This window comes from Zootoca vivipara, chromosome 1, assembly GCF_965207765.1.
Source record: "Zootoca vivipara chromosome 1, rZooViv2.hap1.1, whole genome shotgun sequence".
Taxonomy (NCBI): domain Eukaryota; kingdom Metazoa; phylum Chordata; class Lepidosauria; order Squamata; family Lacertidae; genus Zootoca; species Zootoca vivipara.
In genome coordinates, this window is record NC_142582.1 from 12,911,381 (window position 1) to 12,928,707 (window position 17,327).

General features: G+C 45.2%; 2 protein-coding genes across 8 annotated transcripts in view; one reads left to right on the top strand and one right to left on the bottom strand.

Annotated features, from left to right (window-relative positions):
- DNAH7 (dynein axonemal heavy chain 7) overlaps positions 1-9,622 on the top strand; it is a 132,167-nt gene extending 122,545 nt beyond the window's left edge. For both annotated transcript variants that reach the window (XM_060281450.2, XM_088654000.1), the window contains exons 58-64: positions 753-938; positions 1,491-1,628; positions 3,001-3,231; positions 4,383-4,535; positions 7,174-7,351; positions 8,257-8,360; positions 9,130-9,622. In XM_060281450.2, the coding sequence (XP_060137433.2) occupies positions 753-938; positions 1,491-1,628; positions 3,001-3,231; positions 4,383-4,535; positions 7,174-7,351; positions 8,257-8,360; positions 9,130-9,336 (1,197 nt within the window). In that variant the 3' untranslated portion in view covers positions 9,337-9,622. The remainder of the gene's footprint in view (positions 1-752; positions 939-1,490; positions 1,629-3,000; positions 3,232-4,382; positions 4,536-7,173; positions 7,352-8,256; positions 8,361-9,129) is intronic.
- Positions 9,516-17,327, bottom strand: part of SLC39A10 (solute carrier family 39 member 10) — a 56,967-nt gene continuing 49,155 nt past the window's right edge. For all 6 annotated transcript variants that reach the window (XM_035136392.3, XM_035136429.3, XM_035136409.3 and 3 more), the window contains 3 exons: positions 16,814-16,894; positions 14,889-15,079; positions 9,516-13,186 (listed from right to left, as the gene is read on the bottom strand). In XM_035136392.3, coding sequence (XP_034992283.3) covers positions 13,028-13,186; positions 14,889-15,079; positions 16,814-16,894 — 431 coding nt within the window. In that variant the 3' untranslated portion in view covers positions 9,516-13,027. The remainder of the gene's footprint in view (positions 13,187-14,888; positions 15,080-16,813; positions 16,895-17,327) is intronic.

The following is a 17,327-nucleotide window of genomic DNA, read 5'->3' on the forward strand; positions in this document are numbered from 1 at the left end:
GGACCAAAAACAAACCCCTGCATTGCAATAAGAACCAATAATAATAATAATAATAATAATAATAATAATAAATAATAATAATAATTTATTTATACCCCGCCCATCCATTACTTTCAATGGGAAAGTTCGCTTCAGGTTAAGTACACTTCAGGTTAAGTACGGACTTCCGGAACCAATTACACTCATACCTCGGGTTAAGTATGCTTCAGGTTGAGTACTCCGCGGACCCGTCTGGAACAGATTAATCCACTTTCCATTACTTTCAATGAGAAAGTTCGCTTCAGGTTAAGTACGCTTCAGTTTAAGTACTCCATGGACCGTCTGGAACGGATTAATCCACTTTCCATTACTTTCAGTTGGAAAGTTCGCTTCATGTTAAGTACGCTTCAGGTTAAGTACAAACTTCTGGAACCAATTGTGTTTGTAAACCGAGGTACCACTGTACCTGCATACACATTGTATAATAAAGCAGAATATACAAAACAGAATATATATAAAAAGGTACATACCCGATATTTTTCAACAGAATGTGTAAGTAAGATTCATGCTAAGAATCAGTGCTCACTAGATAGTGTAGCTGCTGGTACTTGCAACACAATGGCATAGGACATACCTGTGGAGCATTTTTGCTTAGACAAGCACGCAATGCGTTGAGCTGTGAACTTTCCTTCTGTTAACAAAACTTGCTAGCAGTTGCTGCGTTGGGAGAGTAGGGAGGAGTCACAGATGAGCTTTTGCTTTGTACGTTTCAGGAGTTGCCTTTTGATGCGATCCGCTACATGACGGGTGAATGCAATTACGGGGGCCGGGTCACCGATGACTGGGACCGGCGGACGCTGCGCAGTATTTTGAACAAGTTCTACAACCCTGTCATTGTTACGAATCCTGATTACAAGTTTGATTCCAGCGGCCTTTATTATGCTCCTCCTGAAGGAGAGGTAAGCACCTTAGTGGGGCACGATTCAGCAGGAAGTTCCCCTGCTTGAGCCCTGCTCAAAGAAGAGCAAGAGCTTAGAGGAGGATTCCAAATGCTAATCTTCTTCTGAGACAGTGGCAAGAAATCTGGGTGAGCTCTACAGTGCAAAGCAGGAATGGGAGATGAATTAAATTTGCTTCTCTTTTAAGGGGAGACTTCCTAATTCACACATCTGGTCCCAGTCACAAACCAAAACACAGGTGCTCTTCTGAATTTTGCAATGCAGTTCTCCAACCAACCAGTGTGTGCAAAAATGAATATCCCACATATTCTTGTGCTCAGATCCTGCTTGTGGGTTTTCCATGGGCTCTGGCCCAATCCAGCAAAAAAACGCTTTGTATTAGGGAAAATATAAAGATATGTATTGGTCTAAACTGCATGCAATAATGTGTTGTTGCTATTATTATTATTATCTGCAAATTGTGGAGAACTGAATTGAAAATGGGAAAGATGTCAACAGAGAATGGCCAGGTTCAAGCCACTGATCATTTCTGACCCCTGATATTTTTTTCAGTATGTAAGCTACATTGAATACACAAAGACCCTTCCTTTGAACCCTGCCCCGGAGATCTTTGGGATGAATGCCAATGCCGATATCACAAAGGATCAATCCGAAACGCAATTGTTGTTCGATAACATTCTTCTCACGCAGGTGTGTTTGTTTTCATATTAGGAGCATTGAAGTTACTGCCTACTTACTATTTATCGGATTTTTCGGACGCCGTTTTAAATACGGAGAATCTGATCTTCCTTTCTTCACATTACTGCTCATTGTACTGTAATATTAATGTATTCACTGTCACTTAATGGTGTGGATCAAGAAGAATTCAAGTATATTACTGGCTGAATATTTTAAAGTTTTCTAACACCCCATATTGATTCCAGAACATAACATCTAATCCATGTTCTGAGTGTTGCAACTGTTGAGAGTGCATAAAGTTCCCTGATGCTTTAGAAAACTAGCTTGACATAAATAATAATTTAGCAAAGGTGTGCTTTTGTATGTATGTATTTTTCCCTTCTAAGTATTAGGGCATAACTAAACGAGGTACAATCAGAATCTAATAGGGTGGTGGATTGGGGCCATGGTGATGGGGAAGGGGAGATCAACCCACCCCCAATTGTTACTCAGACCTAAATTTCTTATTCAGTCTGATCTTTGCCCTGAGGAGTTGGAGAGGAAACATAATTTTATCCAGTCCAATTAATTGAGATCCAGTCCTTACGGTAGTTAATTTTCTGTGCAAGAGAGGAAAAGATATTGTGTGTGTGTGTGTGTGTGTGTGTGTGTGTGTGCATGCAGGTTTCACATTCCCTACCTTGTCCCGGAACATGTTTCCTGCCAACTGGATCCTGTTCCTCATCTCAGGAAGAGTTAGCCTCCCCAGGAAGAGTCACCAAAGATGGCTGCAGGCCCAGTTTCTAATGGATTCTCCAACGAATACATTTCTGAGGACATCAAAACGAGGCCACGTTATTTTGATGTCTACAGAAAAGCTGGTGAACCTATTGGAAACTGGGTTATCCAGAAACACACACGCACCCCACTCACACACAAAAACAAATCTCACTACAGCCAACCAAAGACAACCAACCACACGCTAGGCCAACCCCAACCTCTCTCACCACCAAGAAAATGCAACAAGCAAATAGTAGAAGAACCCACACAAGTGACGCTGACACAAAACCTCACATGTACACTAAGTAGAAGAATAGAAGCATTGGCACCCTACCCCACTCGCCATTCCCCCCTCCCTCTCTTCTTAACCTAACACTGTAACACTGATGTCTCACAACAAATGAAACTGACCTGTAGAAAACACAACTTGAAAAAAGAGACAATGCACGTATTTTTGTAAACTAATAAATCTTTAATAAAAATATATTTAAAATGAAATAAAATAAGGCCACGTTCTGACCAGTATACACCCTGAATGGAAGCTTCATGGGCCAAACTGTGCTGTCGCTTGGTTTTTTTTGCAATGTTTAATCAACCGCTACCCTTCCCCCCCAAAAAATAACAGTCTCGCGCATCAGGCGCCGGCGCCAAATCATCTGATCAAGTTGTTCGCGATGTGGCAAGCGACATCCAAAGCAAACTCCCCGCTGACTTCCACATTGAAGCTGCGATGAGGAGATACCCGACCACCTACACGCAGAGCATGAACACCGTGCTAGTCCAAGAGATGGGGAGATTTAACAAATTGCTGCAAACCATTCGAGAATCCTGCATCAACATCCAGAAAGCAATCAAGGTGAGGGGACCTTTTGAGAAGGAGCCTGTTCACTTGCAGCACCCTGGCAAGAGTGGCTGTCAACTCCCATTAGTACAACCAAGTACTAAAAACACAACACAGCATTAAACATTAAAAACTTCCCTAAACAGGGCTGCCTTCAGATGTCTTTTAAAAGTAAGACAGTTGCTTATCTCCTTGACATCTGAAGGGAGGGTGTTCCACAGGGCGGGCGCCACTACCGAGAAGGCCCTCTGCCTGGTTCCCTGCAACCTCACTTCTCGCAGGGAGGGAACTGCCAGAAGGCCCTCGGCGCTGGATCTCAGTGTCCGGGCTAAACAATGGGGGTGGAGACGCTCCTTCAGGTATACAGGACCGAGGCTGTTTAGGGCTTTAAAGGTCAGCACCAACACTTTGAATTGTGCTCGGAAACGGGCAGCCCTGTTTAGGGATGTTTTAAATCTGTGATATTTTAATGTATTTTGGTATTTGTTGGAAGCCGCCCAGAGTGGTGGGGGAAACCCAGCCAGATGGGCGGGGTATAAATAATAAATAATAATAATAATACAAAGAATCTTAGGTATGGCATTTTGTCCCTCACAGAGCTAAAACTCCCAGCACCATTAAACTGCAGTTCTCATAATTCTTTGGGGGAAGCCATAAGCTTGAAATGTGTGGTATAGCTGTGATCTACTGCTCTGTTTCCATGCTGGCCCAGAGAGCAGGGGAAGCCTGTAGCCCCTTAGGGGGCTAGTAAAAAAATGCCTTTGACCAAGTGGACTGGCAGATGATAGATGCTTCACTGCCCATCCTTTGCAAGCTCAGTGTTTCCATGCTGGTCACGGGGAAGGATTTTACTTCTTCCATGGCTAGCACAGGAATGAAACAGGCTGGTACAAGGATGAGCCACATCTCCTCTGGAAACCCACTCACTCACGCATGTTTGGAATTCCTGCCGACTCAAATACAGGCGTACAAGCTTATAACTCAGACAGATCACAAGGTTTCCGACTTGACGAGACTGTGAGTAGCTGCACCTGAAACAGGGGCTAAATCTATTGAGATCTGAGGAAGCTTGTTGCTAACAGTTGGAAAACTGCACGATAAAAATAACTGTAGACAAAAAGGGGGCCCACTAATATGTCTTTTCCCTGTCTCCTTATCTCAACCAGGGTCTGGTTGTGATGTCTGCAGAACTGGAAGAGGTGGTAAATAGCATGTTGAAGGGCAAAATCCCAGGCATGTGGATGAGTAAGTCCTACCCGAGCCTCAAGCCACTCGGCAGCTATGTGAATGATTTTCTTACCAGACTGAAGTTCTTGCAGGTGAGCCCACCAGAAACAACTCAACGTGTGGGATGTCGATTTTCTGTCTTGATTCTAAGTGACAATTGCACAGGTTATGTGGGCCTCTGCTCCTCAATTCATGCAGTCATGTTGTTTTTACTGCAATTTGGTCACCAGTGCATATGCTAAGAAATGCAGTTAAGTTTTGTTGGGTCCACACATTAAGGCAATTGCTGTATATTAAATGTTTTGTAAGGTAGTTATCTAGCTGGAGAGGAGATGGCAGTGAAGAAAAGTGTTCCGGCAAGTGGATCAGGGCTTGAGCTGCAGACTTTCTGTTATGTGTATGGCTGCAGTAAATCCACAGGTGCAGAAGACCAAGCTGCATATGCTTGAAAATAGGTTGGCATTTTCCTTTTGGGAAGGAAATGTGAATTAGAACCTGGCAAAGACCACAGAGGGCATTAAATAAAAGTCCGAGGGCTGCATATGCACCTTACATTTAAAACCCACCCACCCTCCAAGTATAATGGGAACTGCAGTTTTATTCCTCTCAGAGCTACAATTCCCAGCATTCTTCACAAACTAGTTCCCTGGCATGGGGTTTGACGGGAAATGAGCCTTAGATAGATAGATAATTTATTACGGTTGGAGACCAGCTTATAAAACACACTTGGGGGTACAAATCCCAGAAGGAAAACATTTAAAACATTGCACAACAGTAAATTTAAAATTTATAAATGCGATAAGCGTATAGACACTTAAAAACTTTGATAAGCTACCGCAGAGATATGACCCAGAATCACCCGAGGAAGCAAGTTTGGGGATTTTCCTAACAAACTAGTTTTGCTCGGGGGGTGGTCTTGCACCTACAGATCTGTGCCACAGAATCTGGCGACCATCCGGGTCGTCTTTTGATCTTTGCCTAATAGGAGATCGAATTTTTGCTTTTCCGGGAGGTCAGCAAGCGTCACCAGCAGGGGATCAATGGGCTCTCTACGTGCCTCTTCATAAAAGGGCATCTTTAAAAAAAAAGTGCTCTGGGCTTCCTATCTCCCCCAATGGACAGGCGCAAATTTTCTGAGCATATGGGACTTTTTAAAAGGATCCTTCCAGGATCTGGCAAGGGCAGAGCCGAGCTTCTGGCGAGAGTAAAAGCCCTTCTTGCATTTTTGGATACAAGAAAGAAGATATGCTGCTGGTGGTGCGGCTATCTCTCTCGATTTCTCCAATTTTTATAGTTGGAGCACCTTGAGCAGTCCTGTTGTGTCTATGATTCTTTGCCTAACAGTAATTTTTGCTTGGCCCAACCCCAGACTTAGAAGGGCTTGAGTGGCAAAACCCAGTTTCTGAAGGGTGTTCAGGACTGCTGTCTGCCAGCCGGAACTGGTCGCAGAGGATCAATGGGGCTATTCCTCGGGGGAGCAGATTCAATGTCAGCCATTTGTAATTGATGTTAGGCAGATATAAGCCTCCACTCTCACTATCCCCGTTTCAAGTCTGGCCCATGCATTTGAAACGCATCTGGGGACATGTAGGAGAGCTCTAAGGAGTTTGGATTGGACTCTCTCAAGGGGGGAGAAAGCAAAGGAAGGCGGGCCCAGAAAGGATCCATAAAGGAGCTGTGCCAAGGTTTAGGCCTTGTATAATTTTAGGGCCACGGGGACACAAAAAAACTCCTTGGGCTCTAAAAAATTTAAGAATAGTTTGCGGTTTTTTCCGCAGAGCTCCCACTGGAGTTTATGTGAAGTTTGTTGGTTCCTGAAGCCTGTACCACCATTCCTAGGTACTTCTAATTTGTGACTTGTTCTAATTTGTGGCCTTGAAGTTCCCAGCTTCTAAGCTTTGGTTTTCCCCGAAAGCAAGTATCTTGGTCTTTTGATAGTTAATTTTGAGATACTCAGTTTCACAGTAGGCTGTGAGCTTTCTTAGTTCTCTTTTGAGTCTAATAGGGGTTCTAGATAGGATTACGCATCATTGGCATATAACAGGACTGAAATATGCTGATCTGTAAGCTTCGGAGGGTGGAGATCTAAGTCATTGAGTGCGGATACTGTTACTTAGATAAAAATTGAATAGTAGAGGGGCCAAAAGACACCCTTGCCTGACTCCCTTGAAGGTTTTAATGGGGTCTGTTAGGTGTCCCAGGCGGCTACACCTGACTCTAAGAGCTGTGTTTGCATACAGAAGCCTTCTATCTATAGTAGTACCCTGTAGTCTGTCCCAGAGTCTGGTTATGGAGACTGTATCAAAGGCTGCTGTAAGCCTTAAATGTATGTAGCCTTTTTTAAGAGCAAGGCAATTAATTGCAACCTCTCTGTTTCATGCTGTGTTTGCAGCAAGTTCTGAAAGGGCCTGTAACTTTCTAGACCAATGTGCCTGTATAAAAGGGGAGAGGGTCTCCTTCAAGTATCAGGATTTTATCGGTTGGAATCACACATCTGTTAAGGTTTGTTCCTGGAGCTAGCAGGTCCCCTGCACTGCTGACTTCTGCAGATTTCCCTGCTGCACATATCACGTTCCCTGTTGAGCCAGAGGGTTGTAAAACTTTTAATAAAAAAGCCTCTGTGCAGTAGTAGCATTGGACTCAAAACATCCTAGGTTCCTGCCCTGTGCGTTCTTAATGCTGCAATATAAAGCTCCATTCCCACCCTCTCTCTTCTTGCTGTTGCTACAGACATGGTACGAGAATGGAACCCCTCCGATGTTTTGGCTTTCTGGGTTTTTCTTCACGCAAGCCTTCTTAACCGGCGCCCAGCAGAATTTTGCAAGGAAATACACAATCCCAATAGACCTGCTAGGGTTTGACTACGAAGTCTTGGAAGACAAGGAGTACAAGCATGCGCCTGAAGATGGTGAATGCAACCGTATATTCATTAACCACGCTAGAAATTTTTTGGGGGGGCGGGGCGATTTATCACCTTTGCATCCTGCCCTTCATCATGGTAGCTGGATGCAGGAGGCTGGGTTATATTTGGGAAATACGTTTTATGAAATAGTAGACCGGTGTTGTTACTCGTCCTACATCGCCTAGGGAGCTTGATGACTGAGCAGGGAATTTGAACCCTGGTCTCCTTGCCCTTTGCACTTGAAGAAAATATTCAGAAACCACATCCGCGGCAAGAAGTGATAAAATAGGCCAACTCTTTGATGGCATAACTACAGTGGTACCTTGGAAGTTAAACAGAATCTGTTTGACTTCCAAAACATTCAGAAACCAAGATGCAGTTTCCGATTGGCTGCAGGAAGCTCCTGCAGCCAATCGGAAGCCACGGAAGTCAAACCGGAACACTCACTTCCAGGTTTGTGGTGTTCAGGAGCCAAAACATTTGACTTGCAAGGCATTCGGCATCCAAGGCACGACTGTATAGAGTTAGTCTGCGACCCAAGAATTCTGCTGGCCATGATTTCACGTGCCGTTTGTTTTATCCATGGAATTTTCAAGCCACTATGTGTAGATCCTAATTCGCAATGAGCCTTTGCATGTGTAAATAGACCTGTACATCCAGTGGGGAGCTGCAGCTTGTTTCTGCTTCCATTCATGTGTAGAGAATACTCAAAATTGTTTCTTACTATTTTGATAGTTGGAGCAACACAAGGCGAGGAACCTATTCATGGGTTCTTTGAAGAATATTTGCTGCTCACACCTTATTATCAAGCCTACAGCCTGTTTAAAATATGTGTCTTCCTTTGCTTTGCCATTTCATGAGCCTGGTGTCTATGACCAATGTGCTTTTCGTGTTTCTTTCCAAATAAATAGGAGTCTTTATTCACGGATTGTTCCTGGATGGAGCTCGCTGGAACAGGAAGAAAAAGAGGCTAGGGGAATCTCATCCAAAAATCCTGTATGATACTATGCCAGTGGTGAGTATTTATATAATCATCAATTAAGAACCTTGTAGCTTTATTAAGGCTGTGTCCCCACACACGCTTATAGGGCATTAACTCATTGTACAGTGGTACCTCGCAAGACGAATGCCTTGCACAACGAAAAACTTGCAAGACGAAAGCGTTTTGTGATGTTTTTGGTGACTCACAAGACAAAGTTTTCTATGGCCGTTCTTTGCAAGATGATTTTTTTTTTGGTGGATTTTTTTTGCCGCGGCAAACCGTGCTTTGCAAGACGAAATTATCACAAGACAAAGCGACTCACGGAACGAATTACTTTCGTCTTGCGAGGCACCACTGTATATTACTTCTGTATAGAATCAGGCTGTGATGGGCTTATTAACACACCTAATAATATGCTGATGTCTTTTGCAACCTGACGCCATTGAAACAAATTGTCTCAGAGAGGTTAAAAAAATGCATGTGTGGCATTAAACCCACAATAATTAACACACCTAATTTAATGTTGAACTTGCACATTGTGACCTCCCCACCTGCAATTCTAGAGATTGTGCTATAGCAGCAGGACTATCTCCTCCTTCTGGTTCATATTTGGACAACAGAGCAGTCCAGAAGAATGCCTGCATCCCACGGAAAGAGCTTAGCACTCATTCTGAGCAGGTCTGAGTCACTGGGTGAATTTCTGGAGCTGTTTGTGTATGGGGGAAGAAGCCCCAAGAACTAGTGCTTTCTCCCCTATCTCAATAGAGAGACATTCTTAGAACTCGCTCTTTCTTTGCTACAGATGTGGCTAAAGCCTTGTAGAAGATCAGATATACCGGAAAGACCCAGTTACATAGCTCCCGTATACAAGACAAGTGAGAGAAGAGGAACGCTGTCCACCACAGGCCACTCCACCAATTTTGTGATTGCTATGATTCTTCCGTCGGACGAGCCAGAGGCCCACTGGATTGGACGCGGGGTGGCACTTCTATGCCAGCTTAACTCGTAACCCAGGTCTCAGATCCTACTACCACTTTCTATTCTTTGTATAATTCTAATTGCTACCTTCTAGGAAAAGGTAGCCAAAACTTCAGAAACTTTTAAATCCGATTTATACCTTTTTGAGTTTGTAAAAATAAATAAGTTTTTTTTTTTAAAAAAAAGAGCTTGGAAAAAGCCAACCCCACGTTTGCTTGCTCAATAATTTTATTTTCTTACGCTCCTTATGAATAAGGAACATACATAAGATGAACACAACAACACTGTTGACAATAAACAAAAACAGCATGTCATCATTTCCAGCTTTGCATTTATTATTTTTTAAAAAATGGATTTTGTTATAACAAAAAAACAACCCCCCCCCCCAAAAAAGAGTAGCTGATATCTCAATATTTTTTTCAGGACCATAATCACATTGTTTCAACTATAAGGAAATAAAAAAGGTCACACTGCGTCCTAGGACACCTACAGCATTTTTTTCTAAGCAATAATCACAGCTGGTTTGAGTGCAGTGCGATCAACATGGGGATGTCACACAGTGACAGCATCGTAAGAGACACGTAACATTTATGTCCTCCAACAAGTACACGTTTAAATGAGACTGGACTCCAGCAGAACGGAATGGAGAAGCCAGGTAGAAATGTAGCGGAATCCCGATTGTCCCAATTGTGACTTTTAAAAGCATTCGCGTTCCAAAAATGTCCTGGGAATTCACTACTCGGGAAAACAGGAGAAGCCATGGCTGCTGGGCTGCTCTTCACAAAGTGGTAACATGCACATGTAAGCAAATGCAGAGGATCAACCCATTCTGAAGGAAAATACAAATTCTATCACTTCTCCACGTGACCTGCGTGTTTTCTCTTTAAAAAAAAAAAAGCAAAACCAACCCAAAAATACTATTACAGAGCACTAATTTATTTTTTTGCTTCCCTAGGTAGGCAACATTACGCTATAGCACATGCCAGCGAAAATCAAGAAAAGGCTGTACCTGAAGTAGAGAAAGCTTTATTCATAATTACAAAAATAAACCGTAAAAACCCTCCCTTATCCCATTTTTCCTGACTAAAATCTCACTTCAGCAATGCCACGACCCTTTATTTCAACTTGGCAGATTTTAATTAAAATGACATCCAAGTTCCGAGCCAGAGAGAAAAGAGTGTAAAATCCCATTGATTACAATGGAAGGATCAGCCTCGCTCTTGGGCTCCCAGCCAGACATTCTCAACTATAAATCTCCAGGGAGGGGGAGGAGGGCAACACCATGTAGATGCCCCCCAATGCTGTGGCCCTTGCAACTTCCTAGAGGCCCAATGATCCAAACACATTTTCTGCACTAACAGACTCACGGGGATCCAAGCCTTGGGCTCGGAACCACCAACTAGTCAACACTCTTGATATTCCCCCTGCCCCAGCTAACACAAAAACGAAAAGCCGCTCGACAAAAGTCACCCAACATGAAGCCAAGTACTTAACGGTGGTCACACGAAAAGGAATGACTGGATAAATTAAGTGGAAGGGTCAGAAAGAAAAGGCGCACTTTCACTTGGAATGAAGGCCATTAAAAGTTTGCTGACCAAGTTCCTCCACTCGGGCAGAAGGACAAAAACTCCCCCCTCTCCAAAAGTCCAGCTGTATCCTGCTTTGCTTCTAGAGGGAGACCAAGATGAACAAAGACCGAGCAGCATGCTGTAAGAAAACCCAACAACTGCCGTATTTCGTTACGACCATTAAGACTATATTATTGTCACACCAGAGTGGAAAAGGACCTGCACTTCTCCCAAGCGCCCAGTATCAGAGCTCATAGGAGACGGACCAATCTGTACCTGGCAAGACATGCTACTTGGCACTAAACAATCAAATATTAAAGCTGATTTCTGCAGGTTAAGGCTTTTTTTTGGGCTGAGCCTGTCCAATCGGTCCGAACGCAGCAGCACCAAGTCAACAATACAGCTGCCTTGCTCCAAAGGGCATCTCCTTACGTTACATCTGCAGAGTGGCTCCCTCTGCAGTTCCCGCAGCCGTGGTGGAAGTGGTCAAAATTCAACCACCTTCCTCCAGCTCTCAAGGCGGTGGCGTGTCTGCGATGGGAAGTCAATTGGGGCTGGCCCTTCAGGTTCCCACCTTACGAAAAGAGCCACGTTGCAGTAGCAACGTAGGAGCAGGCCCACCCCCCAACCTAAGGTGCCAAAAACAAACAAAAATCAAAACAATGCCACCACAGCATATGCCGAACGTTGGCCCACACTGAGCAAGACGCCCAACTTTCAGCAACTGCAGGTGCTCCTGAGCTCAGGTGGCAAGGCATTAAAGGAATACATTCAAAAGAGTTCTGGGGAATTATGTAAACAGTTACCAAGACTGCCTCAAAGGGCCACTGCTGTGACCCTCAGATCAGCACTTCTCAGCTCCGCGTATTATTATTATTTTTTGAAGGTTATAATGTGAGAGAGAATTTGGCTGCCATGACCAAGAAAATCCAATGCAGGTGCGTCATTAAGAGGACGGAAGGGAGACGTTCAAAGCAGAACACCGCTCAGTAGTTCAGGTTTCAAGTAGCACTGCTACACATTCTGTACGCTACTGCAGCAAAAGGTCGAGAAAGAGTCCACAAGCAGCATTAACCATTCAGCATGTTTGCGAACAAATACCTATGAGCCAACATCAAATATCCAACACCTGTCAACTCAGCCCTATTGTGGAAACAGGCCCCGCCCCCAAAGCCCCCAATGCAGAGATTTGCTTCCTTGGGCTTCGAAAGGACAAAAGTACCGCTTTGTGTGGCTGACATACAAGGGGACAGACTTGTGGATTTTCAGTTTTCTTTCCCAAGGGAGCTGAAAAAACAACATTGCTGGGCTAACAGAGTGCATGGCAGCGATTGCAGGCAAGAACGTCTTCTTGAGACATCGTACCGACTAGGGGATTGGCAAGGACCAGTAAACAGAAGTGCCTGACCCAGAGGAATACAGAATTTCACTTTGGTCACCAACCATTCAGCACAGTGCAAAACAGCGGACGTTACTGGGAAACAAGGCCTGGAGCAAATGCAAGGGTCATGGAACAGTGCATTGCTCATACTGCCCTAAGGCAACCCCTGAACAGCATGCTTGAAACCGTTTTTGAAAATGGTGTTTTTAATAAATGCACCCCACCTAGAATGCTCTCCAGTCATGCATTGCCAGACTGTGTGTGTGTGTGTGAGAGAGAGAGGGGGGGGGGAGGAGGAACCAACTCAAACGCTGCAACAAGGCCCAGGGGCCAGCTGTAGAGGATGGCAATGACATGTAACTCTTGGACTGGCTATTCAACATTTGCTCAAGTATAACCTGAAAGGCTTTTTGTCAGCAAGGGATCCGACTTCTGCTGCACATTGCAGTGGCAAACTGGAAAAACAACACACTTGCTAATAGCATCCTGGGCATGACGTTTATGTTTCCTGCTTCCAACACTGCCTGATTAAAAATCTACATCTTACCTTTGGGAAGCTGAGCTGCATTCAATTGGGTTTTTTTTTTTTGCCTGTTTGTTTGTTTGAGCTAAAAAAACCCGGAGCTTGTTTATGCAGACACCAGAATACTGTTACTTGTGAAGCAGCTCGTGCCACTGCTTTGCCTGGGGACGAATGTGCATACAGTACAACAGTGCAGACTTGAAGCCATACAGTAACGTCGTCGCTAACCACAGCGGAGTACTGGAAATGGTCAAAACTGGATGTCCAACACTATTTTGTCTTCGTAAAGGGCAATCACCAACATAATGGCAAATCCCATGAGAAGACCTAAGTTCTGGAGGATGAACTGGCCCACGGGACAGTAGCCGTGCTCTTCGTCGTCTCCGTCCCCGTGAAGCATTTCTGGAAGCTGAAAGGAAGAAAAAGTATGGCTCTTTAAAGTCAAAGCCACACCACTTTCTGAGGATAGAGAGACAGAAGTGGGCAAGAGGATTGTGTGCTCCTGCTTCCTCCCTGAGCTAAGGGTTGTTTAAACTGCTTAGAGTGGAGGACCCAATTAGCCGGAACCATGATTTAGTACAGGCATAGGGAAACTGGGCCCTCCAGATGTTTTGGGACTACAACTCCCATCATCCCTAGCTAACAGGACCAGTGGTCAGGGATGATGGGAATTGTAGTCTCAAAACATCTGGAGGGCCGAGTTTGCCTATGCCTGGTTTAGTATATTCCTCTCTAAGGCATAACCTGAATCATGGTTATGGAAGCTGCTGAATCATGGTTAAGAGAATTGCCCCCCCCCCAATGTCTGCACCAGCCCTTCATCTTGTTAAAACCTCGTTACAGAACGTCTTTAAATTCCACCATGATCAGCTCTTGCCCAGAAACCTATGTCCCCACTGTGGAAGGATGTGTGGATCCAGAATTGGCCTCCACAGTCACTTGCAGACTCGCTGTTAAAACTGTGTTTATGGAGGACAATCTTATGCGGCTACAAGTGATCGCCAAAGAGGAAGAAGAATGAATCAGCAGCTAAATAGCGTACCACTCCAGCTGGTGGGGGCTTCATTAAACTGCTCAGCTCGGGGGGGAGGGGGCTGTGAAGCCTCCTGCCACCCAGCTGAGCAAGCCCCAATACCTCTCCAGCTTGCATGAGCCGGAGGGGCATCAGGGTTTTGCTAAACTGCTCAGCTGGGGGGGGGGGCGTGAAGCCTCCCACCCCTCTGCTGAGCGAGCCCCCATGCTGCTCCAATTCAAATGTGATGGAGGGTTGGGCTTCTTCAAAGGTGCAGGCAGGCAGATTGAGCCCAAACCGGCACTTGCCCTGGAACATTCTCAGGCTCTGTTTGCCTGCCTGCACCTTTGTCGTCTGCAGGCAATTTGAGTTGGCGGGATGCACAGTCACACCTTGGTTTTCGAACAGCTTAGTTCTTGAACGCTTTGGCTTCTGAACATCACAAACCTGGAATGACTGTTCCGGTTTACAAACTATTTTTGGAAGCCAAACGTACGACGGGGCTTCCAACTGGCTGCCAATCAGAAGCCGTGATTTTGAAGTCGAACGGACTTCCAGAATGGATTCCACTCGACTTCCAAGGTACGACTGTATTTTGCCAACCCAAAATGTCTGAACGCCATATATCAGGCCATTTGCCAATATATTGCCCAGCTCTACCCCTCACGGCACCCGATCTCCTCTGTCTTGGGAGTCAGCGAAGCAGCGTGATTTCCTCCACGCAACCTAAGGTTTAGGACCTTCCACGGGAGAGAGCTCTGCTGAAGTGGCTCCCCTACTGCTGACCTAATGGAAAGAGGAGACCTAGGCAGTGGTTGGAGTTAATTCAAAAGGGGGGGGGAATACAGGGCAGAGTGGGGGAACCTGTGTCACCCTCCCAGAGGTTGCTGGACCCCAGCTCCCCTCTGCCCCAGCCAGCATGGCCAACAGTCACAGAGAGCAGTATCTGGAGGACACAGGCCCCTCACCTCTGCTAAAGGGAGCACCTGCAGCTGGCCTCTAGCACACCATGCACCAACTACTCCTAGATTGTTTAGTTTCATTAAGCTATTGCAGTGCTGTGGTGTCTGCACACAATGCAAAGTAGCCTGGGCCTTACCATATCCACCAGGGCCACGTAGAGGAACATGCCGGCAGTGACTGCGAAGATCCACAGGGTGATGTTATTTGCGTACTGTCCCACAGCTGTCCCTATTAGCATTCCTACGTAAGCCATCAAGGCTGAGAGGAGGTTGTAAACAATGGCCTGTTTCACAGTCATGCCTGCTTTCAGAAGCACAGCAAAGTCCCCTAAACAGAAAGAGAGACAGAACGACAATGGGATCACAAAAAAAGTTCAGGGAATCTTTGCTTAAAGAAATGCTAAAGTGTAATTTTGATGCCTGCTGTATGGGCAAAACAGCTAGATGAAAAATAAGCAGGTCCGAGCTACTGGCGTTCTTCTATTATTATTATTTAAATCCCTGTTTTATTCCAAAGGGGCAAAGCTAGCCGGCGTCCTTTTAAGTCTGCGACATGATCAATTCATCCCTCCTCTTGCAATCCCATAAGCCCTTTGGACTGAGAATGGAATAGAGAGCAGAGCCTCAGAGCCTCAATAAAGCGGTCAGGGTGGAAGTGCTCACTGGCAGTGGAGAAGAAAAGCAGCTAGAGAACATAGAAACTTTGAAATGAGATAAGGAGCGTTGCTGTCCCTGAGCATAGCTGCCAAGTTATCCCTTTTTTAAAGGGATTTTCCCTTATGCTGAATAGGCTTCCTCGCGAGAAAAGGGAAAACTTGGCAGCTATGGTCCCTGAGGCACATTATTGGGCAGGGGTCTCCCATGCTCCAGGTCATTCTAAGCCAGAAGCAGAGGGAAACAGGTGTCTCTACAAGGGATGGGCTCAGCTAACAACATGAATTGGTAAGAGTATACAGTCATACCTTGGATGCTGAATGGAATCCATTCCAGAAGTCCGACTTCCAAATCGCGGCTTCTGATTGGCTGCAGGAAGCTCCTACAGCCAATTGGAAGCCACGGGAGCCCCGTCGGATGGTTGGCTTCCAAAAGAACGTTCGAAACCCGGAACAGTCACTTCTGGGTTTCGATCGTTCGGGAGCCAAAACCTTTGAGAAGTAGGCTGTTCGAAAACCAAGGTATGATTGTATAGCACTTTTAAGCTGTAATGAAACCAATGCTCAAGTTTCGTTTAACAGGCATCACCAATCCCCCAAATTCAGCAGACTGCCGGCCACAGACCTCTGAACGTGCTTGCATCCACATCAATGACAAGATGTTTCCACATCATAAGCAACCATCCATGGCCTGGTTCACGTGGCATCCTATGAACCGCCACAATTCAGAAGCCTCCAGGTTCCTGTAGCAGCATCTAGCTGCAAGACTCGCCCCCATAGGTACTTACTAAAATATCTCTTTCCAATGAGCTCTCTTACCAGGAGTTGCTCACTCACTCACACTCTAGCAGTGCTTTGCTTCTCCCAGGACCAAATAAAAGAAGCCAGGGGAAGTGAGCAAGAGAATGGGAGATCTTGCCTGCAGATTTCTGACAGCTGCTACTAGTCACCTGGAGACCTCTGAGCATGCAATGGTTGGTTCATAGGGCCAATGTGTGACTTTTACTTTTCTGTTCCAGACCTTTCTGAGATAATTCGCTAAAACACATACAAGTTGCGGAACCTTAACTAATATGAACCTGGATAGCTCATCAGTTTGAGCATGGTGCTGATAACACCAAGACTTGCAGGTTTGATTCCCGTGTGAGAGAGAGCTGCGTATTCCCATGTTGCAGGGGGTTGGACTAGATGATCCTCTGGGGGCTCAAATGGTGGTGGGAATCGCACAGCACCCCCCTTCCCCTCCCAGGGAGAACTACATAAACAAACGCAGCTGTGTCAGCTATAGCTGCATCGCCAGATATACCCTGCACATTTTTGGCTACGCAAACAATCAAATCTTTTAATATGAAAAAAAAAAATCTTCAATCACAAAAGCATGCACAGCTGACATGAGATTAACTGATTACCCAATTCATGGGGAAGCTCATGACAAAATACTGCTATGGATGTGCTAATTCCTCCGGTCAAGCCAGCACTGAAAGCTGCTCCTGAGGGGGCAAGAGGGGAAACACAAAACAAAACGCAACAAAGGAACAGTTATTTTCAGATTGGTTATTTTTAAGCAAATCCATCAGCAGAGACAATAAATGAGAGCTTTCTTTGTCCCGAGATTTTGTAATGTTAACCGCAGGAGCTGTGTTTTGAATATCTGTTCTTAAATGTACCATCCTATGTTTAAAGAAAGGAACTGCACTGTCTTTGGAATCTGGGAAAATATGAACAGATGAGAACGCCAAAGAGGGCGCGGTTGGCTCTTTGACCCTTTCCTCCTGCATCTGAAATTCAGGCTTAAAAGCCAGCTCCTATCTTACAGAACAATCCCATGCACGCTGTCTGCTCAAAACTCGGTCTCACTTGGTTGTGGATGTCTTCTTCCCAGGTAAGTGGGGTCTAGGATTGCAGCCCTAGTGACTTCTCTGT